The 25,325-nt window shown below is 43.1% G+C and overlaps 2 protein-coding genes across 3 annotated transcripts in view; one reads left to right on the top strand and one right to left on the bottom strand.

Moving 5' to 3' along the window:
• sde2 (SDE2 telomere maintenance homolog (S. pombe)) overlaps positions 1–25,325 on the top strand; it is a 48,675-nt gene that overhangs the window by 17,816 nt on the left and 5,534 nt on the right. Inside the window, exon 7 of one of the 2 annotated variants that reach the window (XR_009514450.1) lies at positions 843–934. The exons of the other annotated variant lie outside the window; for it this stretch is intronic. The gene's annotated coding sequence lies outside the window, so the exon portion shown is untranslated. The remainder of the gene's footprint in view (positions 1–842; positions 935–25,325) is intronic. 2 annotated transcript variants of the gene reach the window in all.
• Positions 941–10,789, bottom strand: LOC132401013 (left-right determination factor 2-like). Its single transcript, XM_059982727.1, has 5 exons — positions 10,388–10,789; positions 10,122–10,131; positions 9,252–9,495; positions 3,063–3,299; positions 941–2,004 (listed from the first exon to the last, which is right to left on the bottom strand). Exons 1-5 carry the CDS (start codon positions 10,679–10,681, stop codon positions 1,683–1,685), a joined length of 1,107 nt encoding a protein of 368 aa, XP_059838710.1. The 5' UTR covers positions 10,682–10,789; the 3' UTR covers positions 941–1,682.

Raw genomic sequence — 25,325 nt, forward strand, 5'->3', positions numbered from 1 at the left:
CACTCGTGGAAATATTCAACCTCGACACTGTCATGCTCCCTTAAGATTTTGTATATTTCATTAGGTTTGTTTTCTAAACAGTGACCTCTAGTTTTCAGATATGGAAAACAGCCTTACTGTATATTATAGTTTGTGTATTTTCACAAAATGTCCTCCCCATCTCTGAAACTTTAAAGAATAGAGATCTAATCTACTCAGTCTCTCATGACACGAAAGACCCAGCATCCCAGGAATTTGTTTGATAAATCTTTCTGTCACTCCCTTGGCTAGTACAAATGCAGTGGGCTGGTTAAAGTCTAGACTCCTCCTCTGATGATACCACCTCTGTCCAAGTTTGGGAGCCTGTGGTGTATTGTTGCAGGTGAACCAGACGTGTACACCATTGCAGCAATTCCTTGACACTCCCATAGAATGCTACTCTAACCTGTTTCCTAGGAATTTGGACTGTGGATGACGGGATGGGTCAGTTATGATCCTTAAGGTTATGTTACACCATTGTGGGAACCTTCAGGAGAGGGAAAGGCACCACTGAATCTGAGGTAACTGTCTTTTTATTATGATTTCTGTTTCAGTTACAGCTAGGAGCTCAGACCGAGATAAAACTATCAATTTGAGATGGAGCAGGGACTTGTATTATCCTGATGGTGTTCAGAAAACACTTTCAAAGAAGGAAACCTGTTTAGTGATAGTTTATTGACATCTAGCAGGTATGGTCACATCCCACCTGAGTCTAGATCTCTGACCCTTGCCTGATAGGTCTGACTAGTACCTGGGTACCACTAAAACTGTAAGCCCTTGGGCTAGGACTAGCTGTGGCCTGATTTCTGTTTTGTTTTGAGCAGATCTTCAGCCCTGGTCCATGTGGTTTATCCCACGTGCTTTGAAGAACAAACCTGGAGCCCTGGTGATGCAGAAGCTGACCTCACCCTGTCTAGTTAAGTGGTAGTAATGTAGAAGTTGTGTCTGTTACTGCTCTCCTCCAGCTTAGAACGTGAGAACAGCACAGAAACAGGCCCTTCAGCCCACAATCAGTGTCAGACGTGATGCCAAATTAAACGCAATCTCTTTTGCCTGTTAGTGATCCATATCCCTCTATGTTCATGTGCTTATCCAAAAGCCTCTTAAATGCCACTGTCATATCTGCCTCCACCACTACCGCTGGTAGCTCATACCAGACACCTACTACTTTCTGAAGTTAAAAAAAATATTGCCTCGCCCATCTCCCTTGGACTCTCCCTCTCACCTTGTATGCATGCCCTCCAGTTCATCCCCTCACCCAAAATTCTCCACACACTATACTTCCTCATTTTGTCTATCTGTCAACTCTCGTCATTGTTGTCATGTTAATACAAGTTCTGCCTATTTGCAGTCAGACTGATTCTCTAGCCCCTCTCTCAATTGCTGATTCCATTGTATATGTAAGAATGTACTCTGGACAATAGCATGAGAATACTACTTAAAAGTTTTACCTGTCTCACCCGTCCTTACATAACTTCGTAAGGAATTGACTCCAGCCAATAGATGCCATTGATAGTAATTTTTTTTACAGAAAGAAAATAGTAAAAATATACATTTTCAAATCCCACTATTTACATAAAGTGCTTTCTGAATTTCATTTCTGCTTTCATAGGAGATTTAAGAGAAATAGGTTTCAGGTGTTGTATAGTTCTTTGACGTTGCTGCTATATGACCGAGACATTGTTGGTGGTGCAGCCACACTTCTCGGTGATCATGTTGGGGAACTCAGCCACCTCGATCTCCGTGTAGTTGCCCATCTTCATCAGGTACATCACAGGCAGCGAAGTGCTCTTCACCCCCACACAGCTCCTCTCTCCATAATCAAAAGGCCACCGTGGCTGCTTGCAACCCCCAAGGCAGCGAAAGGCCTGGTAACCAGGGGGCTCGATGATCCAGTACTGGGTCCACGGCAGGTCCCGGAAGCTGATGAAGTGCTCCTGCCTGCAGCATGTCCTGCCTTTCTCTGCACCACAGTCACCAGTGCTCCTGGATGTGATAGAACACAAATACTGGTTACCGAGTAAAAGCTAAGTGGGGAAAATTGTTTCGATGCAACAAATTAGTTTGGCTAGTTAACTGAATCAAAAGCAGCTTTTCATACTCTTTTCTGACGTGAAGAAATGTCCTTTTAATACCAATATGCAGATGTCATAGGATCGTGTAAATGACCTGAGAGAGAGGCTCTCACAAATGGCAGGAGAGCAGATTAAGCAACTTTCCAGTCAGCAGTTAGCTGTCTACTGATGATCTGAAAAGAGTGCAGTCTAAATTTTCTGTAGGGTGTCAGCAGGAAGGCCAAGTTTTTATTCATGAAACTTGATTGAACTAGTCTGGAAAAAAAGGTGTCAAGAATTGTATACTATTGTGGTTCCATGCAGTTAACTGAAATTGTGACCAATATAAATATTCCTGATCTCTTAAACTCAGTTTCACTGTTGAGTTTCAAAAGATAAATGTCAATCAATTGATTGTGTTATCAGTCAACTGATAGAGGGAAACTCCACGCATTCTTATAAGAACTGCAAGACTTTTAATTCATCTTGTAGCTGAGATGAGGTAACACTGTACTTCCAAATATAACTTTCAGCCCTGTGTTCCAGTGTGTAGACCCCTGGTTAAATGGGAAGTTGGCATAATTCCTGTCTCAATAATTAACTTTGAAGTGACTTGGCAGAAGTAGAGCTTATTGTGAGTTTGTAGTAATTGCTTTTGTCTTGCTCTCTACTGGCTGCCTGAAACAAATTTCAGGATGTATGTCAGTGATAATAAAACTGATTCTATTTTGATTGTGGTAACAAACAAGAGTTTCTACCATGTTGAAAATAAAATGTGGCAGCTTTGTTAATACTGTGCGCCCTATCTATTAGATTTTAATTATTTTGTGGCAATGACTATATAGCTTAACATAGGATGTAAAGTTAGACTATGCCTGTTTAATTTCAGTGCAGTAAAGTTAATGATTAATTTTGATTATCAGAATAAGCTGTGTGGGGAGAGAGACAAAATTGGCTATTGCCCGAAAAAGTTCCATAACAAAGACATACCCATATTCTTCAAGGTTGAGAGTATAGAGGACTAATTCTGGTTTGCTCAGTACTTGGTCAGCAGTGCTTTGAGTGGTGAAGTGCACCAGTTTGGCCAATTCAGCTGCGTAGCTGCCCATGCGCTCTGCCTCAATCCAGATTTCCAGGTGCATGGGCGTGTCTGCATTCTTCATCCAGTAGTACACGGCCTGTGTGACGTCCAAGCTTTCCCACCCAGAGTCGAGGATAGGAACCAACCTGGCAAATGATGCAAGGCAGAAAGTTCATTAGTCGATTAATTTGCCTCTTCCTTTTGCACAGTTAAAGTTATTGTGCTGAACCAGTGCTAATTGGAATGGTTACTACGAACAATGTTTGATGTACATTATTATATAAAGTTGAGTAGTCACAGAGTTATGCATCATAGAAACAGTCCCTTTGACCATGTCTTTCCAGGTGCCTTCCTGAGTCAGCTCCATTTGCCTTAAGAACCTGAGAAACAAAGGATACAATGTCTGATTTACTGTTGCTTCACCGCCCCCCCCAACTGTAATAGTCAATTATTTCTCTCAATTTTTCTTGGAAAATTGTTAAGGATGTTGCAAATGGATAATTAAACTTAAGCAATAGGATAAGAAGCTGGGTGGTTTGCTCTTCAAAATGTGAAACAACCGTTCAGTCTAAGCCATCTTTTCACTGCAGGCTTGCAACTTTCTTCCTTGTGTGTGTCCAAGAGCTCTTATTTTAGCTGGTCCCACTATTCATTTGGGATTGGATTCCATGTCATAAGTTTGCCAAATGAATAAGGTTCTCCCATGTTCTCATGTTTTCTTCAAAGGATGTCTTTCTCGAGTTTATTTTAAAATAGTGTCCCCTGAACCTGCTGTGTGCAAATTGTGTTTAAGTGCCATCAAGGTTCAGTTTTAATACTGATTTGACTTAAAAGTCATGGTAATTGATCCTGGGTGCCACTGTAAGTATCCTTCACTGATTCCATTGTGGGTGGAAGCGAATAAACTACTTGGGTTTACTGCTGCTGATTGCAATCCTATTCTATTAAACTTGAGGGCAGGGTTGGTTCCAGCTGCTGTGCTCTGCAACTCATAGATCTTTGCTTGTAAGGCAGCTGTGAAGAATATGCATTGTGTGGAGCTGCTGTTTCAAAAGCAGATTGAAAACATAATTTTAAAAGTCAGTTTCTACATGAAATTTTACTTTTGAATATTTTGTTCTATTTTATTAACATTTATACATTTCCAGGCATGTATGTGCAGATGGGTACAATTGACAGGATGTTATTATGTGCATCCTACGACATGCAATAGAAGTAGGGAAGTGGGTGGGTGGTGGGTTGCGGAGAACAGCAGAAATTAGAGGGAAACATCTGGACTCCACAACACCAGATTGTTGTTTTGCTGTGGTGTATAGCCTCCCCCATGAGGAGAGTACATGTGGTGAGGCCTGTGTGGTTTGGAACTGAAACAAGAAGTGATCTCATTAAAATATATAAAATGTTGTGATGAGATCTCATCTGGGAGACCGGGAATAACCATCACAGTGATAAACTGCCCTTTGGAAGAGGGACTAAAGCTGGAAGTTTCATCTAAAGTAAATTTAGTGTAGTGGTGTTACAGTAGGTTGTGTTGTCCAGAGTGACTGAAGCAACACAAAAAGTGGTGGAAGAACTCAGCAGGTCAGGCAGCATCTGTGCATGGAAGTGGGCAATCAACGTTTCAGCTCCAGATCCTCCCAGAAAGTTAATGTTTTGGGTCATCTCTACCCCAAATGTCAACTGTCCATTTTCCTCCATTAATGCTGCCTGACCCACTGAGCTCCTCCAGCTCTTCTATTAGAGATAAAATCCCACCCTGAGTTATTTTAGAATTCAACATAAGAATGTAAGAAATAGAAGCAGGAGTAGGCCATTCGGCCCATCGAGCCTGCCCCGCCATTCAATAAGATCATGACTGATCTGTCAGTAAACTCAGCTCCATCTGCTTGCCTTTTTCCCACAACCTTTAATTCCCCTACTATGTAAAAACCTATCTAACTGTATCTTAAATATATTTAGTGAAGAAGCCTCAACTGCTTCCCTGGGCAAATAATTCCACAGATTCACCACTCTTTGGGAAAAACAGTTTTTCCTCATCTCCAACCTAAATCTTCTCCCCTGAATCTTGAGGCAATGTCCCCTAGTTCTAGTCTCACCTACCAATGGAAACAACTTTCCTACTTCTATCTGATCTATCCCTTTCAAAATTTTGTATGTTTTAATAAGATCCCCTCTCAATCTTCTGAATTCCAGAGAGTATAGTCCCATATTTTTTTTAAAATTTAGTTTTATTTGGAATGGGAATCTCTTTTCATCGTGATTGCCCATAGAAGTTGAAGATTGTTGTAAAAACATTATCAATTAGGACCTGACTCATATAGAGACAAAGTCTTCAGCCCACCATGTCCACGCCTACCTCTACAATCATATTTGTGTTAATCCCATGACCCTTTGACCTGCTTATTCAAGTGCTCATCTAGGTACATGTTGAATGTTGTTACTGTCCTTACTTCCACCGCCACCTCTGGCAGCTTACGCCCTCTTTTAACTAATGTCTACCAGAGATAAAACCCAAGGAGTTTGTCCTACACTGACATGTTTCCTTCCTATACACACAAAATGCTGGTGGAACTCAGCAAGTCAGTCAATGTCTATGGATGGGGAGTAAACAGCTGACACTTTGCCTTGGAAAGGAAGGGGCCAGAAGCCAGAATAAGGTAAGAAGATGGGGGAAGTAATTCAAGCTGGCAGGTGATAGGTGAGATCAGGTTAGGGGGAAGGAGGGTAAGTAGGGAAGGGGTGAAGTAAGAAGATGGAAGATAAATAGGAGAGGTAAAGGCTGATGAAAGGAGGAATCTGATAGGAGAGGAGAGTGGACTATGGAAGAATGAGGAGGAGGATAGGAACCAGAGTGGGATTGGCAGGTGAGAAGAGAAGGGGCGAGAGGGTAACCAGAATGAGGACGGGTAAAGGAGAGGGGAGAAACTGCTGGGAGTTGGAGAAACAATGTTCATGCCATCAGATTGGAGGCTACCAGATAGAATGTGAAGTGCTGCTCTCCAACCCATTTAGCCTCATCATGGTAGTCGAGGAGGCCATGGATAGACATTTCAGAATGGGAAGTCAAACTCAAAATGTGTTGCCAATGGAAAATGGTGGAAGTTACTGAGAATGATGTGCTGGATATGGATGCTTGTGGGATGGTAGGTAAGGACAAGGGAAACCCTATTCCTGTTATGACGGGAAGATGGCTGAAGGTAGATATGCAGGAAATCGGAGGAAATGCAGGCAAGGGCAGCATCACTCATAGTGGAAGGGAAACTCCATTCTTTGGGAGGAGAAAAGGACATCGCAGATGTTCTAGAATGAAAAGCCTCCTGAGAAAAGATACGATAGAGACTGAGGAACTGAGAATGGAAATAGCATTTTTACAAGTCACAGGGTAGGAAGGGGTAGTCAAGATAACTGAGTAAGTAGGTTTGTAAAAGATGTCAGTAGATGATCTGTCGCCAGAGATAGCAGAAAGGGAGAGAAGTGTCAAGAGATGGGCAGCTAAATTTGAAGGCAGGGTAGAAGTTGGGGGCAAAGTTGAGCTCAGCATGGACCCAGGAAGCAGCACTAATGCAGTCATCAATGTAACAGAGAAAAAATTGGAGGGCATGGACTGTTCCACGTGATGAAAAGGAGGGTAAAGCAGGGGCCAATGCGATTGCCCATGGCTATACCATTGGTTTGGAGAAAGTGGGAGGAGTTGGAAGAGTTAAGCCAGGTGGAGGGAACTGGTTAGGTCTTCTTGTTGTGACAGAAGCAGAGTGCTTTGAGGCCTTTCTGATAGGGACTAAAGTGAAAATGAGGTGATCCAGGCCGGGGAACTGAAACTGACTGAAGTGATGAAGTGACATGGATATAGGTGGGAAAGGACTGAGCCAAGAGGGTTAAAATGGAGTTGAGGTATACTGATACAAGCTCAGTGGAGCAAGAACAGGTTGAAACAATAGCCTTACTGGACAATCAGGTTTGTGGATCTTGGGTAGGAGGCAAAAGTAAGGGAACTGTGAGCTCAGTGGCAGTTGATGGGAGATCTTCAGAGTTGATGAGGCAGAGACGGTGTGGGAAACAATGACCTGATACTCCTTAGTCGGGTTTAGTGCAAGGAGTAAATAAGAGGAGATGTATGAGAGCTGCTGTCCGGCCTCAGCAAGATAGAGATCACTGTTCAGATTAAAACAACCACCCCCCCTTCCTGTCAGCAAGTTTGAGTGAAGTTGGTATGGTGAGAGTGAGAGTGGAGGACAAGTGTGCTCAGAGAGGGTTAGGTTAGCTCTTTTCTTCATTCTCCCCTCCCCCCATCCATCCAGCCACCTTCCCCTCACTTTCTCACCTATCACCTGCCTGCCTGTACTCCTTCCCCACCCTGCATCATCTTATTCTCGCTTCTGCCTCTTTCCTTTACAATCCTGCTGTAGGGTCTCAAACTGTTTATTCTGCTGCCTGCCTAGCTGAGTTCCTGCAGGATTGTGTGTTATGTGTGTGCAGTACTCTGGATTTCCAGTATCTGCAGAATCTCCAGTTTCCCTCCAGACATCAGTCCATAAGGCGTCTTCTGCTGTAGCCGATCTTTGTCAGCAACAGATGGCAGTGCTTACAGGTGAAAGCAGCTATATTTTTAAAAGTAAACTCGAGATTCTGCAGATGCTGGACAAGAGCAACAATTAAATAGTCAACATTTTGGGCTGAAAACCTTCATCAGGACTGGAAAGGAAGGGGGGAGAAGCTGGAATAAGGTGGTGAGAGGAGGGGAATGAATACAAGCTGGAAGGTGATAGGTGAAACCAGGTGGGTGGGGGAGACAGCATGAAGTAAGAAGCTGGGAGGCGAAAAAGTTAAAGGGTTGGGAAAGAAGGAATCTGATAGGAGAGGGGTGTGGACCATTGGAGAAAGGGAAGTGAAGGAGCACCAGGGGAAAATGATAGGCAGGTGAGGAGAAGTAACGGGACCAGAGTTGGAACTTGGAAAAGAGGGAAGGGGGAGGGGCAAATTACCAGAAGTTGGAGAGATTGATGTTCATGCCATCATTTTGGAGGCTACCCAGACAGAATACTGTATAAGGTGTTGCTGCTCAAACCTGATAGTAGCCTCATTGTGGCAATGGAGGAGGCCTTGGGCAGACGTGTTGGAATGGGAATAGGGATAGGAATTAAAATGGTTGGTCACTGTGAAATCTAGCTCTTTGTAACTGGAGCAAAGATGTTTGACAAAGCAATTCCCCATTGTACATTAGGTCCCACCTCTACAAAGGAGGCTGCATTGGGAGCATTGGATATAGTAGATAATCCCAAAAGATTCACAGGTGAAGTGTTGCCTCGCTGTTTGGGGCCCTGAATGGAGGTGAATGAGCTTATGTAGCTCTTGTACTGGCAGAGTTAAATACCAGGAGGGAGCTTAGTGGGTAGGGATGAACAGACAAGGGAATCAGGAAGGGAGTGGTCTTTCCATAAAGCAGAAACTGAGGGGGAGGTAAAGATGCGTTTGGTGGTCAGGTCCTGTTGAAGATGTTGGAAGTTGCAGGGAACGATGTGCTGGATGCAGAGGCTCACGGGGTGGTAGGTGAGGACAAGAGGAACTCTATCCCTGTTAAGGTAGGGTGAGGACGGATGTTCAGGAAAAGGAGGAGATGCAGGTGATTGCAGTGTAAATGGTGAGGAAAGGAAAACCCCATTCTTTGAAGGAGGAGGACATATCTGATGTCCTGGAAAGGAAATCCTCATCCTGGGGACAGATGTGGCAGAATCGAAGGAACTGAGAAAAGGGAATGGCCTTTTCACAAGCTGGGTGTAAAGATGATCATGGGAGTCAGTATGTTTATACCAGATATCAGTAAAACAATATGTTTTACAATAACCTTAATGGTGATTGTAGCTTTGCACTTTATTTGTCTACCTGCACAGCTAGCTTTGTAAGTGAAGCTCATTGCCTTGAGAACAAACTTGTATTTGTCAGTTTAAATAATGTGGTGATTATTTATTGAATGTTTGTTATTGATTAATGATTGGGGAGGGAAAAGCTTATGGGAAAGATCAATGTTAACATTTTTTAAATTGTCTTGACTCAGCTGTGCAAATCCCTGGATTATATTCCAACATTAGACTTGCCCTTACCTGGAGTCTATGAGTGAGGTGCTGTTGGTGCCGTCGGCCAGGGTCTTGACCCAGTACACACTGACCCTGGCGTTGTTGACTGGCGGGCTGTGTTTCCTGGGTGGGAGCTCCCCCTTGTGGACGCCCTTCTTGAAGAGCTTGAGCTCTGCCATGGTCACCTCGCTGTTGTCCGGGATCAGCCCCTTCATGTCGAAAACCAGCCTCTGCCGGGTGGGGCCCGAGTACAGCACGTCTTCGGTTGTGCCTGGGGACAAAGAACTGGTTAGTTGGAAGGTTTTAAACTTCCCTATCCATCTTGAGTACATTGGTTACTTGTATCAGAGGAAAAAATACTAAATTATCTGTACTTCGCACAGTGTGAAACTACGGCCTTTGTCATCTTTGAATTCCCCCAATCGTTAAAGAAGCTGGGGAGTTCTTGAGTTGATCAGTTGCCAGCAATAAATGTACAGGTTACAGAAACTGGAAGTGCACTTTGTTAAGTGCATATCGATTAACTGTTGGGATTGTACTTCAGCTTTGCACTTCACTTGTCCACCTGCACTGACTGTACCACTGTAATATGTATTCTCTTTTGTATTACATAATTGCCTGGGTGGTGGGTAAATAATCGGTCATTGGTCTATTATTATCACATGTATAGAGACACAGTGAAAGGCCGCTTTGTGCATCAGAATATAGAGATAGTACAATGGGAAAAAGATAGAATATGATAAACCGAATACCACCACAGTAAACCTCAGAACTCACATGTGACGATGGTTCGAGAACTCTGGCTGCATGCTTTCCACGTAGGAATTCCCCAACCCTGGTGTGTAAAACCACGTGGGGCATTTTCACCCTATCAATGCTCCTCATGATTTTATACACCTACAAGGTCCTCCCCTCAGTCTCCAACACTCCAGGGGAAAAAATCCCTGCCTGTCCATGTAACTCAAAACTACATTTAGTCTGTGGGGCACGGGTGACAATAGGGAGAAGTGAGCATCTCCCTTCATTACCTATACTGCAACATTCCAGCACAGTGCAACGTTTGGAGAGATTGAGGCAAGGGGCAGCAGAGAGAGATTACAAGTTAGCACTAGGAAGGGACATAATTGCATTTCTAGTTTCAAAGTCAAAAGCAAATTAAAAACTGCATTACCTGTAATTTCTCGCAAGATGCCGGCCAGGCTGGGCAGGGCTCTCCGCTTCCTCTCCTTCTCCTTGTGCCGTTTTAGCATGGACATGTACTTGTTCCGGAGATGTGTCGGCACCACCACCTTCTCAAGGTCCCTCTTCTCCATTTGTGGCACTTCACTTAGGCCAAGCTTGTGAAGCATAGCGTTCTTAATGCTGTCGTGGGAGACTCCACTCACTGGGGCTGTCTGCAGCACCAACAGAACAAAGACAGGCAGCATAGTGGTCAGGCTGGTGTTGATTCTGATCATCTCCTTGAAGCAACCCCCTGGTGGTTGAGGAATTTTACCCCTTGTTATTGGTAAAATCACTTTTTTCTTTCTTTATGTTTCCTTTCAATCTTCTGTGCTCTTTCTCTCCTCTGTGCTCTCTCTATATATGATTGCTGTTGATCTTTTATAGTAGCAGCTGCCATCCAGACTAAGCAGATTATATAAAGACTGCAGACATCAAACACCACTGGCTCAATCACACCATTCAGTTTGATTGACACCTTCCAGGTTATGTGCAAATTGCAAACTAACCAGGGGGATGGGCTAATTTGCAAAAAATATAACATATTTCCAACCTCCAAACTCGTCTTTGTGCAATTTATTACAACCACAAATTATGTGCACTTGTTTCTTTTATTTTGGCCATCTCTCATCTTTGCCCTGACTGATTATTTGCTTTTAGACTGGTGACCAATGCTCTTTAAGAGGTGCAGTGCTGCAGGACAACTCTTATAGGGCATACGTAACTGTCCCAGATGCTTTGAGTGTTGCCAAAATGGGTAAAGTACAAGGCAAAGAAAACTGTGGGCACTCAGAACAAATCAGTTTTCCCCATTTTGACAATGCAGGATTGTGCAGTGGAGATTTGTGCAAGTTTCTGAGCATTTTCTCAGCAGAGAGTTTGCTTTAGTCTAATTCAGTTGCAGGTGCCATAGAATAAAATATGGTGTGAGGTGCATCCTGTGGACTGAAGAATTGCAAACACATCCACCTCAGTATCTGTGAAATGAGCACTAGGAGCTGCTGTAAAATCCAAGCTGCTCAGGCTGCTCCTCGGAGTTGATGATACTTTCCATGCAGTTGTAGCTGTCCCTGTGTGACCCACGAGTAGTTAAGTCAGGGCATTTAACTTGACTATTCAGATTTCTCTGCAAGATGCTACAATATTGTTGCTAGTCAAGTTCCCACTTGGTAGAAGGTGGCAGCAGCACATCCATCCCACCGGTCTCCCAAACGGTTGTCTGTGTGTACCAGATGTCCGTAATTCAGGCATTTGTAACCTGGGGAGGATCTGTACAGATAAACATAAATGCTCTTGCCCATAGCTCCCTTAAACTCCTTGCCCTCAACAGTCCGTTTTAGTCCCAAGCTGGAGCAGCCTGACAGGCCCCTCATTATTCTGGTGAATATAGCAGCAGCACGTCTTTCTGGTGTTTTACAGCAACAGCTCTCCTCAATGGGAATAGCAGTCACAATTGGCATTAGGAGGGCTTTATGACAGCAATCTGCATCAAGATCAAGAGCAGTACATAAGTTTCTGACATTGTTATTGTAGCAAGAACTTGTGGAGCATTAGAACATTCTCATTGATAAAATCATCAGATATCAACTGTTTTGTGCATTGTAAACCTGTCACTGAAAGTACATTTCCAGGATAACTGGCTTTGGTGGTTGACCAATTATTCTTGCATGTACTGAGATGCAGTGAAAATCTTATAGTGTGCCATCCAGAAAGATCCTTGTGTGCATAAGTACATTGAAGTAGAACTAAAGGAAACACAATAGCATGGAGATGGTGTTACATCACAGAGAAAGTGTAGGGCCATGACATGATAAAATGAAAGATCAAGAATTTGTTCTGTATGAGGATCTTAATACAGTAGGAGAGAAGCTGTTCATGAGCCTGGTGGAAGGCGTTGTGTTCTTAAATTTTGTATCTTCTGCCTGACTTAGGGGAGGGGATTTGGCAATGGGCATTTAACAGGGGAGGGAGTGACCATGATGGCAGGTTCCTCGATTATGTTGGCTGCTTTTCTGATACAGCCGGAAATATTGGCACAGTCTGCGGAGGTAAGGCTGGTTTTCATATAGACTGGACTGGTATATTTGCATTGTCAGGTTCTTGTGGTCTAAACAGTGGAGAACCCTTTATTCTGCAGGACTGGGGAGAAAGGTAAAGGAACCAGAATGAGGAATTACAGGTTAGTGTGCATTAAGTCTAGAATTGCGAGGCAGACCATTGGGTCCATCTGCTCTGACTGAGAGTGCCATACTCTTTAATCTAAACATTCAATGTACTCCATTCATACTTCAGCTGAAATCCATGTGTCAGTCACCTCTTCTACCCCCTGTGTTAAACAATTCAAATGCTTCAAATGGTTTCGGTGTGTGTCTGTCCCAGGAGAGAGTGGAATATACAGTTACAAACTCATTCCATTCCTCAGCCGAATGTGGTGCTAATGTTGTCAGACTTAATTCTTCATTAAAGTAATTAAGTGCAGAGAAATAGATGGCTGGCAGCAAGTTAGGAAGTTGCAAATCAATGTACTGAATGAAAATTGCTGCTTTAGTATTGCTCAAATATACAGTGTTCCAAGGACTAGACCATCTAATGACAGTCAGTTTCAAATCAAGTTTTTAAAACTGTGGGTAATAAAGATCTGCTTAATGCTTTGCCAATGGCATACGTGAATGTATTCAATGAACGTTTGCACTGTACAAAGCCACAGAGTGGTGGAATTAATGGTTGTCGACTGGGACACCAACCGTTGTCCATTCCCCCGTTGGCCCATGGACTCCATCAATGAGAGAATCCATCTTTGTGAGGCACATTTCTTATTACTTTCCATCTTCCATTTAAAATCCTTTCCTGACCTTTCTCTTTCATCTCCATGGACTCTCTCTATCCTATATCCTTGGAGATACCTGCAGTCCAAGTTTAACTGCTACGTCATTGATGGGACTGCCCTCATACTCCCAAGGGGCAAAGCTTTCAAACTCAGTTAAACTGTTAACGCTTATTTCCTTAATCAGAGTTTCTGCCCCTGTAAGGCCCAGTGGTGGTCTTTGTTTGATAATGGCTCTATGAACTATTTCTGGGTGTTCTGCTCTGTTACAGGTACTACATTAGTGTGCATTGTTAATGACCCAAAGTGATCATATGGTGGTTCTCTTCAAAATTCCGGAAAAGTTTTATTGAGTGGTTCAATCATCACAAACTGCATTTCCTTTTTTGAGTGGGGGATGGGGGATTAGAAAATGGGCAGTGAAAAATAACCAGGTACCTCCTGTGAGGTATCTGTGGACTTATGTCTCTGCCAGGGGTCTTAATACGGAGAGGAGAGCACAGGGAAAAAAACTTGAGTTTCAAAATCATTGTAAACTTGGAAGGGGGGGACTGGTTGGGAATTGTTCAGCAGCTTTGGGCTTGTCACTGAGTTGCTCATCAGTGTTAAGTGACAAACTACATGCTGATTGATTAATTTTCCTCAGTATCAGAGGAAGATACACACAGTGAAATGGTGATGCACAGCTATTACCTCCCAACTGCAGAGATGCTGGTTCTTTGTGTGGAGTTTACACCTTCTACCTGTGCTTACATGGGATTAACCTGGATGAGATATGTGCAATATCTGTTTCCCCTGGCTGGGATACACACAGTATGGTTCCACCCGGTTGAGATACCCGAACATAAAGTCATACAAAAAGGGGGGAAATCTGCACGTGCTGGAAACCAGACGTAGAATATAGAGCAATACATCACCCATGGTGTACATCACGGGAGCAGGTCTATCAGTCCATGGTGTACATGACGGGAGTAGGTCCATCAGTCCATGGTGTACATCACGGGAGTAGGTCCATCAGTCCATGGTGTACATCACGGGAGTAGGTCCATCAGTCCATGGTGTACATCACGGGAGTAGATCCATCAGTCCATGGTGTACATCACGGGAGTAGGTCCATCAGTCCATGGTGTACATCACGGGAGTAGGTCTATCAGTCCATGGTGTACATCACGGGAGTAGGTCTATCAGTCCATGGTGTATATCACGGGAGTAGGTCCATCAGTCCATGGTGTATATCACGGGAGTAGGTCCATTAGTCCATGGTGTATATCACGGGAGTAGGTCCATCAGTCCATGGTGTACATCACAGGAGTAGGTCCATCAGTCCATGGTGTATATCACGGGAGTAGGTCTATCAGTCCATGGTGTACATCACGGGAGTAGGTCCATCAGTCCATGGTGTACATCACAGGATTAGGTCCTTCAGTCCATGGTGTACATCACGGGAGTAGGTCCATCAGTCCATGGTGTACATCACGGGAGTAGGTCTATCAGTCCATGGTGTATATCACGGGAGTAGGTCCATCAGTCCATGGTGTACATCACGGGAGTAGGTCCATCAGTCCATGGTGTACATCACGGGAGTAGGTCCATCAGTCCATGGTGTATATCACGGGAGTAGGTCCATCAGTCCATGGTGTACATCACGGGAGTAGGTCCATCAGTCCATGGTGTACATCACGGGAGTAGATCCATCAGTCCATGGTGTACATCACGGGAGTAGGTCCATCAGTCCATGGTGTACATCACGGGAGTAGGTCCATCAGTCCATGGTGTATATCACGGGAGTAGGTCTATCAGTCCATGGTGTATATCACGGGAGTAGGTCTATCAGTCCATGGTGTACATCACGGGAGTAGGTCTATCAGTCCATGGTGTATATCACGGGAGTAGGTCCATCAGTCCATGGTGTACATCACGGTAGCAGGTCCATCAGTCCATGGTGTACATCACAGGAGTAGGTCCATCAGTCCATGGTGTACATCACAGGAGTAGGTCCATCAGTCCATGGTGTACATCACGGGAGTAGGTCCATTAGTCCATGGTGTATATCACGGGAGTAGGTCCATCAGTCCATGGTGTACATCACGGGAGCAGGTCCATCAGTCCATGGTGAACATCACGGGAGTAGGTCCATCAGTCCATGGTGTATATCACGGGAGTAGGTCTATCAGTCCATGGTGTATATCACGGGAGTAGGTCTATCAGTCCATGGTGTACATCACGGGAGTAGGTCTATCAGTCCATGGTGTATATCACGGGAGTAGGTCCATCAGTCCATGGTGTATATCACGGTAGCAGGTCCATCAGTCCATGGTGTACATCACAGGAGTAGGTCCATCAGTCCATGGTGTACATCACAGGAGTAGGTCCATCAGTCCATGGTGTACATCACGGGAGTAGGTCCATTAGTCCATGGTGTATATCACGGGAGTAGGTCCATCAGTCCATGGTGTACATCACGGGAGCAGGTCCATCAGTCCATGGTGAACATCACAGGAGTAGGTCCATCAGTCCATGGTGTATATCACGGGAGTAGGTCCATCAGTCCATGGTGTACATCACGGGAGTAGGTCTATCACCCATGATATCTGTGTCATCATCATGTGAAATCAGTCACTGCCTGAATATTCATATACTTATGTAACAGCCCTTTAGACTCTGCTATTGTGTCTGCTTCCACCACCACCCATGGTGGCCCTTCCCACGAGAGCATTCGTTTTATCGAAAGTCCTGGAGTAAGGATCAACAAACTCATTCCTACCCAGACAGCAGGGGAATCAATTTTAAAATTTAAACCTCTTGAACCTAGTACTTGCAATCTCTTAAGCCACACAATTCAGAAACATTAAATGTTGGCCTTGTAACTTTTAATTAAAAGGTTGTTTTAAATGCATCTTGCCCAGCCACTTTGTTTGTCAGAGAGAAGCATCTGTGAGGAGAAAACACTGCCCTTAAGTGTAATGTTTTCACAGAGCTTGTTTGTATCCAGTGTTGTTTTTCACTCTGCATCCCAAAGTCAAGTCAGAATCAGTTGCCATCCAAATGTCAGACTGGGTGCTAATGTCTCGCAGCCTCTCATCAAACACAGGAGTGATGTTGTGTATTCTAGGAACTCCAGGTTTAGAAGGTGATAATTCCCGAGTAGCGGGATATGTGGATTGCAAGCTTTCTCAGGGCAATGCTTATCCTTTTGGATCGCAGAATTTGCCAGCAGCCTTTGTAATGCAAACGTCGGAGTCAGCAATTGTAACTGTAGAAACTGCAGTGAGTCCATGTGTGCAACCAAGGAAAGATGTGTGGAGTCTCAGCTCCAGCTGTTTAACAGATAAATATTTAGTATACAAATTGTGCAATCCTAGGCAGGACCTCTGCAGCCACCATACTCCCACAGCACTGTTCCATGGTTCAAGTTGAGGTTTTCGATGTTGCTGCAGATAAAATTCATTTAAAAAAATGTAAGAGGGAAGAAATATTTACACCCCAAAATGGAACCTTGACCTATTGTCTGCCTTCAATGCATTTTCTCTGTATGCTCTGTTCTGCGATTATTTTCCCCTTGTACTGCCTTGGTGTTTAATGTGATGAAATGATCTGTTTGGATGGTAAATTGGTCTATTATTGCCATTTGTTCCAAAGTTCAGTGGAAAAATTTGTCTTCCTTACTGCACATACAATTATCGTATATCTTATTGTACTGGGTGATTGTTTACTAGTCTTCTAATAGAGGGACCGAAGCATGCAAGTAATTTTTTCACTATACCTCGGTGCAAGTGACAATAATAAGCCAGTGTATTAGTTTAATTTATGATTGGTGTAAGTGGATGATTAATGTTTGGCATGGAGTAAATGGACCGAAAGGCTCATTTCTGTGCTTTGTGACTCTAATGACTCACAACCCAGCACTCTAACGTGACCAATTAAAGTTAATGTTGCAGTATTTAACAATAGTGCAGTCAGTTTAGCATTTACATTTGTTAGGAGGCGTAGCTTGTAGGAAATGCAGAGATTAGAGTTTTATTGTAAAGGAAGTTGCTGATAACTGTTCTCATCAGATCTAAGTCTATAGGCAATTTGTCATACCTATTTACTTGTTATCTTTCCACAGTTGGCTGAGTAGTAATGGATTACACTTTATAACCCTTAATTTGTATTTTGTTTCTGCACATTATTTCATGAATACACTGAACCTCTGTCTTGTCTATCATTAAACATCCATGCTAGCAATCTGGAGTAATAAACTGAGATTGTCTTCATTGTTCATGCATCAAAGTTGGAAATAGTTTGAATGTATACCTCTGGTCTGAAAATAGATATGCATTTTGTGAGGTGGAGAGGGAAGTTCTATTTAAACAAATATTAATTAAGCCTAAATGTGCTACATTAAATTTGTTTATTATTGCCATATGTAGTAAGGTGCAATGTAAAACATTGTTTCCCTTGGCATCCATACAGATCATTTCATCACATCAGTACGATGAGGTAGTGCAAGGGAAAGGCAATAAATGATTCAGAATATAGTGTTACTGTAAGTGCAGAGCCTTGACGAGGTTGATTATGAGTCAAGAGTCCATCTTAATGTTTAATAGTCTGACAACAGCAGGAAGAAAGTTATCCATGAGCCTCATATGGTACATGATTTATACCTTCTAAAAGCTTGAGTGTGTTGGGGGGGAGGGGGGGTTGATGCAGAAGAAAGTATCTAGGGTGGGTAGGATCATTGATAATGTTGACTGCTTTACTGAGGTAGCAAAAAGTGTTAAAATGCCACGGAGGAGAGGCTGGTTTCAGTGATGTGCTGAGCTGCATCCACAACTTCCTGCAGTTTCTTGCTGTCTCGGACAAAGTAGTTACCATATCAAGCCATGAGGCATCCGGACAGAATGCTTTCTGTGGTGCCTCTGTAAGCTTTGTCTCCTGATGAAGTAGAGGAGCTGGTGCACTTTGAAGTGGCTGGTTTTGGTACCAGGTCGCTCAGCTGACAATGAATTACACTCTGTTTCTCTTGGCCCTTATTATATGATCCAGTGATGTTGAGTCAAGTTCAGTGAAATCACAGTCAGTTGACCTTGGCTGTAACACCAGGCTGCTGCAAACATGCAGTTGAGTTGGTCATATGGATAAGTAATGTACAGGTGCAAAGAAAAGCTTACTTGCATCAGCATCACAGGTACATTGCAACTTTCTCAAAGAAAACACAAATTATATAGAGATTTTACAGGAGAATGCAAAGCAAAAGCAAAAGTACATTTTAGTCCAAGTGGTTGAAGGGATGTTGCTGTTCTTGGACCTGGTGGTGTGGGACTTCAGCCTTCTGTCCTTCCTGCCCAGTGATAGCTGCAAGAAGATGGAATGGCGATGTTTGGATGTTGCTGCCTTAAGACAGTGCCTCCTGTAGATATGGAGGAATGTGCCCAAGGTGTATTAGGCTAAGTCTGCTCCTCAGTTCGTGTGCATTTAAATTGCTGTACTTGGACATGATACAACTTGTAAGGATACTTACAATAGTACATCTGTAGAAGTTTTTATAGAGTATTTGGTGACAAGCTGAACCTCCGTTTTTATGTCAAAGGAAAAAGTTGGTCATTTCCATCTGCCCTGTCTATTTTTTTTAAATCACGGTGAACACTATCACCTAGTATTTGATATCCATCTAATTTTTCCAGATCTTTTATGTGCTCACATCAAGGCAGAATCTTTGTCTGCATTATTCCCTTTGATGTACTGTGCAGTGGAAGAGTTGGGATGTTGTTGCTACATGTGTTCTGTAGGCAGGAGACTGCAGATGCTGGAATCTGAAGGAACTCAGCAGGTCGATGCAGAGTTTTGACCCAAAATGTTGACAATTCGTTTCCCTCCACAGATGCTGCAAACATGCTGCTCAACCTGCTGGGTTCCTCTGGCAGATTTTTTTCTCGCTTGAAGTATTGTACAAAGTTCTGATCCCCTCGCTGCAAGAAGGGTGTCATTAAGTTGGAATGTGTTCAGAAAAGATTCACTAGGGTGTTACTAGGTCTGGGGAGTCTTGAGTTTTAAGGAAAGACTGGATAGATTGGATTTTTTATGCCCTGGAGTGTATGAGGCAAGTGCAATTAAAACATTCAAAAAGTATTTGGGCAGTTACATATATAGCAGATGTTTAGGGAGCTTTTGGGTTGAATGCATGGGTGAGTCCAGCTGAAGGGCCTGTTTATATGCTCTGTAACTCTGAGTGTATTATATGAATCCCGATGCTGTGCAAGAGATCTAATTGCAAGTTGCCATGAGTGGGAGCATCCTCTTGTGCTCCAGCCAGAATAAAATTCACCCTGATGGAATTGATAAGGGATCTAGAAAAATAAGTAAGTAGAGATGCATGCATGCATACACGTACACACACACACACACACACACACACACACACACACACACACACACACACACACACACACACACACACACACACAGTTTTTTCCATTTAGTAGGTGAGTCTAGAACAGGCATGGGCAAACTACGGCCCGGGGGCCATATGCGGCCTGTTAAGCTTTTTAATCCGGCCCGCAAAACTTGATGAAATTATACTAATAAACCTTGTTAACGTTTTTTCCCCGCAATTCTGGCGTTTTCCCAATAGATGACACACTCTATATACATTGACCTTTGTTGAGGTGCGCTTTACTCTTTGTTCGGCTCGACCTATTTGTGTGAACAGGCGTTCAGCGTCATGAACATCAACAAAGCCAGCCACAGATCCAAGTTAGCTGACCAACACCTCAGATCCATCCTGAGAATCGCCACAACAAAACTAAATCCAGACTTTGATGCGCTGGCTAAAAAGGGGGACCAACAACACTGTTCCCACTGAAATTAAAAATAAGTTTCTTCGTTGTGTTATGTAAAAAATGCATTTGAAAATATTTTTTTCAATAAGCCTTACATGTTACATGTCATGTCTGTTAAGTGATGGACATGAGTAGTGCGCAGGTGCATGTACGTTCTCAAGATAAAAAATGCGCTCCAGATCAAATAACGCGCTCCGCATACTGGCGCGCTGTCACTGTTCTGTCCTTGTGCTGGTCGTTGTTGAGTTTTGGCACAGGGGACAATTGAATAAGAAGGAGCAGAACAAGTAGACCTGCATCTCCTACCGTTTTTGAAATAAAGACAGTCAGGAGGAGAGTGATGATGATAATATCTTGAAGGATAACAGAATTTTCAGTGCTTTAAAATAATAACTGTTACTATTAAAAAAAGCTGTATTTATTCATTTAATTTTCAGTGTTTTAAAAGTCATTTCAATAAATAGCTAAATACCATGGGACTTCAAAGACAGATATTTTGTTGTAATGCATTTGTTCATTTTCAATTGAAATTAAAGCACATGTTTTCTACATATCCCATGATATTTTATTTTCTCTTATGAGGTGTATTACCAAAACACTCCGTCCATCTGCTCCTGGTCCGGCCCCCCCGTCAAATTTTAGAACCCTTTGTGGCCCACAAGTCAAAAAGTTTGCCCACCCCTGGTCTAGGATCAGAGGGCACAGCCTTGAAATAAAGAGACATCCCTTTAGAACTGAGATGAAGGGGAATTTCTTCAGCCAGTGGTTGGAGAATCTGGAATTCATTGCCACAAAGGAAACTGGAGGTCAAGAAGTAGTGAGTGTATTTAGGATGGAGAACAACTGAGGTCAGTAGGTTCTTGATTGGTAAGAGGGTTAGGATTATGGGAAGAATAGGGTTGAAACACATAATCACTTGTGCGAACCTTCTGCTTTTAACAGTCTGTAGAATCCCTTAGGATTCTCCTTCACCTCGTCTGCTAAGGCAACTTCATGCCTTCTTTTAGCCTCCTAATTTTCTTAAATGTTCTCTTGCCTTTCTCATACTCTATAAGCACCTCATTTGTTCCTACCTGCCTATACCTGCTATGCACCTCCTTTTTTTTCTCCCTTAACCAAGGCCTCAATAATCTCTTGAAAACCAAGATTCCCCAAACCTATTCTTACCTTTTATGCTGACAGGCACATACAAGCTTTGTACTCTCAGAATTTTTCTTTTGAAGGCTTTTCCACTTACCAAGTAGATCGTTGCCTGAAAACAGCCTGTCCCAATCCACAGTTTCTGGTATCTTTCAGATACCATCAAAAATGGCCTTTCTCCAATTTAGGATTTCGGTCCGCAGACCAGACTTATCTTTTTTCCCCACAGTTACTTTGCATCTAGTGATTATTATGCCATTAGTTTCAAAACCTCCATCGCCTACCCTGTGTCATTTCCTAATAGGACATTAAGTATTGAACATTCTCTCATTGGGACTTCTATGTACCAATTAAGGAAACTTTCCTGAATTCATTTGGCAAACTGCTTCCCATCTAGTTCTATTACAGATGGAAGTCCTAGTCAATATGTGAAAAGTTTTAAATCACCAACTATAACAACCTTGTGTTTCTTGCAACAGTCTGCAATCTTTCTAACAATTTCGTTCCTTTAAATTCCATTTAACTCTATCTCTATATATCCTATCTATCATCCCCTCAGACTCTTGAATGATCTGGAGTTCAGTGAGCCTCACCTAACTGAGGCTTCAAAATCCCCACTGTAACACTGCCCACTCCAGCAATGGCCACTGAGCTTGCCCCTCCCTTATTTTAATTTGTTCTTGCCAATCAATCCCAATCTCTGATTGGCCACTACACAAAACACCAAACTGCTGCAAAGCAATGCCTATGTACTCAATTGGCAAACCTGAATGAGCTACATCTTCTCACGATTGGCTGCTGTTCAAAGCACAGTAAAGTTTTAATGAAGTACCAGTCTTCAAGGATTAATTGTCCATTCAGAAATCTGACGATGGAGTGGAAGAAGCTGTTTCTGAATTGAGTGAGTGTGGGTCTTCTGGCTCCTGTATCTCCTCCTGGATGGTAGTAAACAGAGGGTATATCCCAGATGATGAGGGTCCTTAATGATGGATGCAGCTTCCTTGACGCTCTGCCTGTTGAAGACATCCCCTGGTGAGGAGGGTTGTGCCTGTGATGGAGCTGGCTGTTCACAAAGTTCTGTAGCCTCTTGCGGTACTGTATATTGGATGCTCTGTAACAAGCTGTGGTGCAGAGTGTCAGAATTCTTTTTGCTGTACATCTATACAAACTTGCAAGAGTCTTTGGTGACATAGCTTATCTCCTAATGAAGTAAAGCGATTGGCATGCTGCCTTCATGACTGCATAAATGTGTTGGACCCAGGACAAATCCTCAGGAACTTGAAGATGCTCACCCTTTCCAAAACAGATCCCTAATGAAGATTGGTGCATTTTCTCCTGGTTTTCACCCTTCTTGAAGTCCACATCGATTCCTTTGGTCTTGTTGATAATGAGTTTGAGGTTGTTATTGCAGTGTGCCACTTGTTACTGACTTCATTAAAACCTGTGTGGATGAGTGTGCGCCTACAAAAACTTGCTGTATATTCCCAAACAAAAGCCATGGATGAACCAGAAGGTTCGTAGTCTGCTAAGGTGTTTATGTCTGCTGACTCAGGTGTTTATAAGAAAACCAGCTACGACTTGCAAAAGGCTATTTCAAGAGCCAAGAAACAATTATGAGAGAGGTTAGAGGCAAAATCGGTTGCACGGCAACTTGCAGCATTTGCAGGCCATTACTTCCCAAAAAGCAAAACCCAACATCATCTTGAATGGCAGCGACAATTCACTATCAGACAAATTCAACACCTTTTATGCTCGCTTTGAAAGGGTGAATAAAACCATCTATGAGAATCTCAGCAGCATCCAATGACCTCTGTCTCAGAGACAACATTATGCTGTTGTTCACGGTGCTGAACCCTCGCAAGGCACCAGGGCCTGATAAGAGTACAAAGCTTTGAAAGCGTTTGCCAGCCAACTAGTGGGGGTATTCAAAGACATTTTCAATCTCTCACTGCTATAAACAAAGTTCCCTCCTGCTTCAAAGGGGGAACAATTATATCAGTGCCCAAGAAGAGCGGTGTGAGCTGCCATAACAACTATTGTCCAGTAGTGCACACATCTATGGTCTTGAACTGCTTTGAGAGGTTGGTTGTGGCTAAAATCAACACCTTTCTCAGGAAGGACCTGGATCTCAATAGGTGAGGGGCTCTCCACACAGCCGTGGATCACCTGGACAATGCAAACACCCATATCAGGATGCTGTTTATTGGATTCTCAGCATTTGACACCATCATTCCTCCAGTCCTGATCAAAAAGCTATAGAACCTAGGACTCTCTACCTTCCACTGCAACTGGATTCTCGACTTCCTAACCAGAAGACCACAGTCTGTGCAGATTGAACGTACCATTTCTACCTTGCTGACAATCAAAACTGGCACACCACAGGGATGTGTGCTTAGCCAATGCTCTACTCTCTACACCCATGACTGTGTGGCTAGGCATTGATCAAACAGTGTCTATAAATTTGCTGATGATACAACCGTTGTGGGCAGAATTTCAGATGGTGACGAGAGGGTGTAGAGGAGTGAGATATATACCAGCCAGTTGGGTGGTGTTGCGGCATGACCTTATTCTCAATGTGAGCAAGACCAAAGAACTGTTTGTGGACTTCAGATGGTAAGACAAGGGAACACAAACCAATCCTTATGGAGGGATGAGAAGTGGAGAGAGTGAGAAATTTTGAATTCCTCAGTGTCAATATCACTGGGGACCTAACCTGGATGAAACATATTAATGCAGCTATAATGAAGGCAAGAAAGCGGCTATATTTCATTAGGAGTTTGAGATTTGGTTTGTCAACTCAAATACTCAAACTTCTACAAATGTACTGTGGAGAGCATTCTGACTGGCTGCATCACCGTCTGGTATTGGGGGAGGTGCTACTGCACGAGATCGAAGAAAGTTGCAGAAACTTGTTAAATTACACAGCTCCATCATGGATGCCAACCTCTGTATCCAAGACATCTTCAAAGGGCATCCATCGTTAAGGATCCCCACCATCAACGAATATATATACTTAATGTAACTCAGTTTTTTTCCCTCTGTATTTCATGGTACTGCTGTCATAAGGTTAACAAATTTCACGACATAGTCATGTGATATTAAACCTGATTATGATTCTAATCATCAACCAGCTAGTGCGTCTTATTCCTGTATGCCTCCTTATCACCATCTGAGATTCTGCCAACAATAGCAGTTTCATTTCCAAATTTATAGATGATATTTGAGCTATGCCAAGCCACACAGACAGAGTGGTGGGCTAAGCACACATCTGTGAGGTGCACCTGTGTTCATTATCAGTGAGGAGGAGATGTTGTCATTGATCTATATTGACTGTGGTCTCCCACTAAGAAAGTCGAGGATCCTGTTGCAGCAGGAGGTACAGAGGTTTAGGGTTTGAAGCTTCTAGACTAGTTCCAATAGGATGATGGTATTGACTGCTGAACTATATTTGAAAAGCAGCAGGTTCAAGTCTTTGCTCAGGCAGGAGTAATTCTAACAATAACCATGGTAGTACTCCATGGTAGATTTGTGTGCTACTGGTTGGTAGTTGTTAAGATGGCTCACCCTGCCTCTGGCACTAGTATGATTGCTGTCCTTTCAAAGTCGGCTCAGACCGCAGCAGTGAGAGGTTGAAGGTTTTCTTGAGCTTTCCAGCTAGCTGGTCAGCATAGGATTTCAGTACACCGTAGTGGCCTGACATCTTGTGCCTTGGTCAGGAGGAATGCCACTAGGTTCAAGAACAGCTACTTCAGCTGTTTGGTTGTTGAAATGCCTGCACAACCCCAATAGCTACCTCAGTACAGCAACACTGTGACATTGTTTTATGTTGTTCTGATTGTGTTCTTTCTTGTATAATTTAATTTAATTTGTTTTTCAGTATGTTTAATACTCTGTGCCTGTGATGCTGCTGTAAGTTTCATTGCACCTCTAAAGACATGTACATGTGAGGAATCTGACTTTGACAGGGTATAAATGCTATGGAAAATTAGCAGTGAGACGTAGAGTCATATAGCATGGAAACAGGTCCTTTGGCCCAACTCGTCCATTCAAGGTTCAAAGTAAATTTATTATCAAAGTACATCATTGTCACCACTT

The sequence above is a fragment of the Hypanus sabinus genome, chromosome 10, assembly GCF_030144855.1.
Source record: "Hypanus sabinus isolate sHypSab1 chromosome 10, sHypSab1.hap1, whole genome shotgun sequence".
NCBI lineage: Eukaryota > Metazoa > Chordata > Chondrichthyes > Myliobatiformes > Dasyatidae > Hypanus > Hypanus sabinus.

What these genes read in the sequence shown, in the direction of transcription:
- LOC132401013 (XM_059982727.1), bottom strand. Translation starts at nt 10,681, where the DNA reads ATGATCAGAATCAACACCAGCCTGACCACTATGCTGCCTGTCTTTGTT. An exon ending in ACCTCACTCATAGACTCCAG is followed by an intron (nt 3,300 to 9,251) that starts GTAAGGGCAAGT and finishes ATCATTTGCCAG; the next exon opens with GTTGGTTCCTATCCTCGACT. An exon ending in CTCAACCTTGAAGAATATGG is followed by an intron (nt 2,005 to 3,062) that starts GTATGTCTTTGT and finishes TATCACATCCAG; the next exon opens with GAGCACTGGTGACTGTGGTG.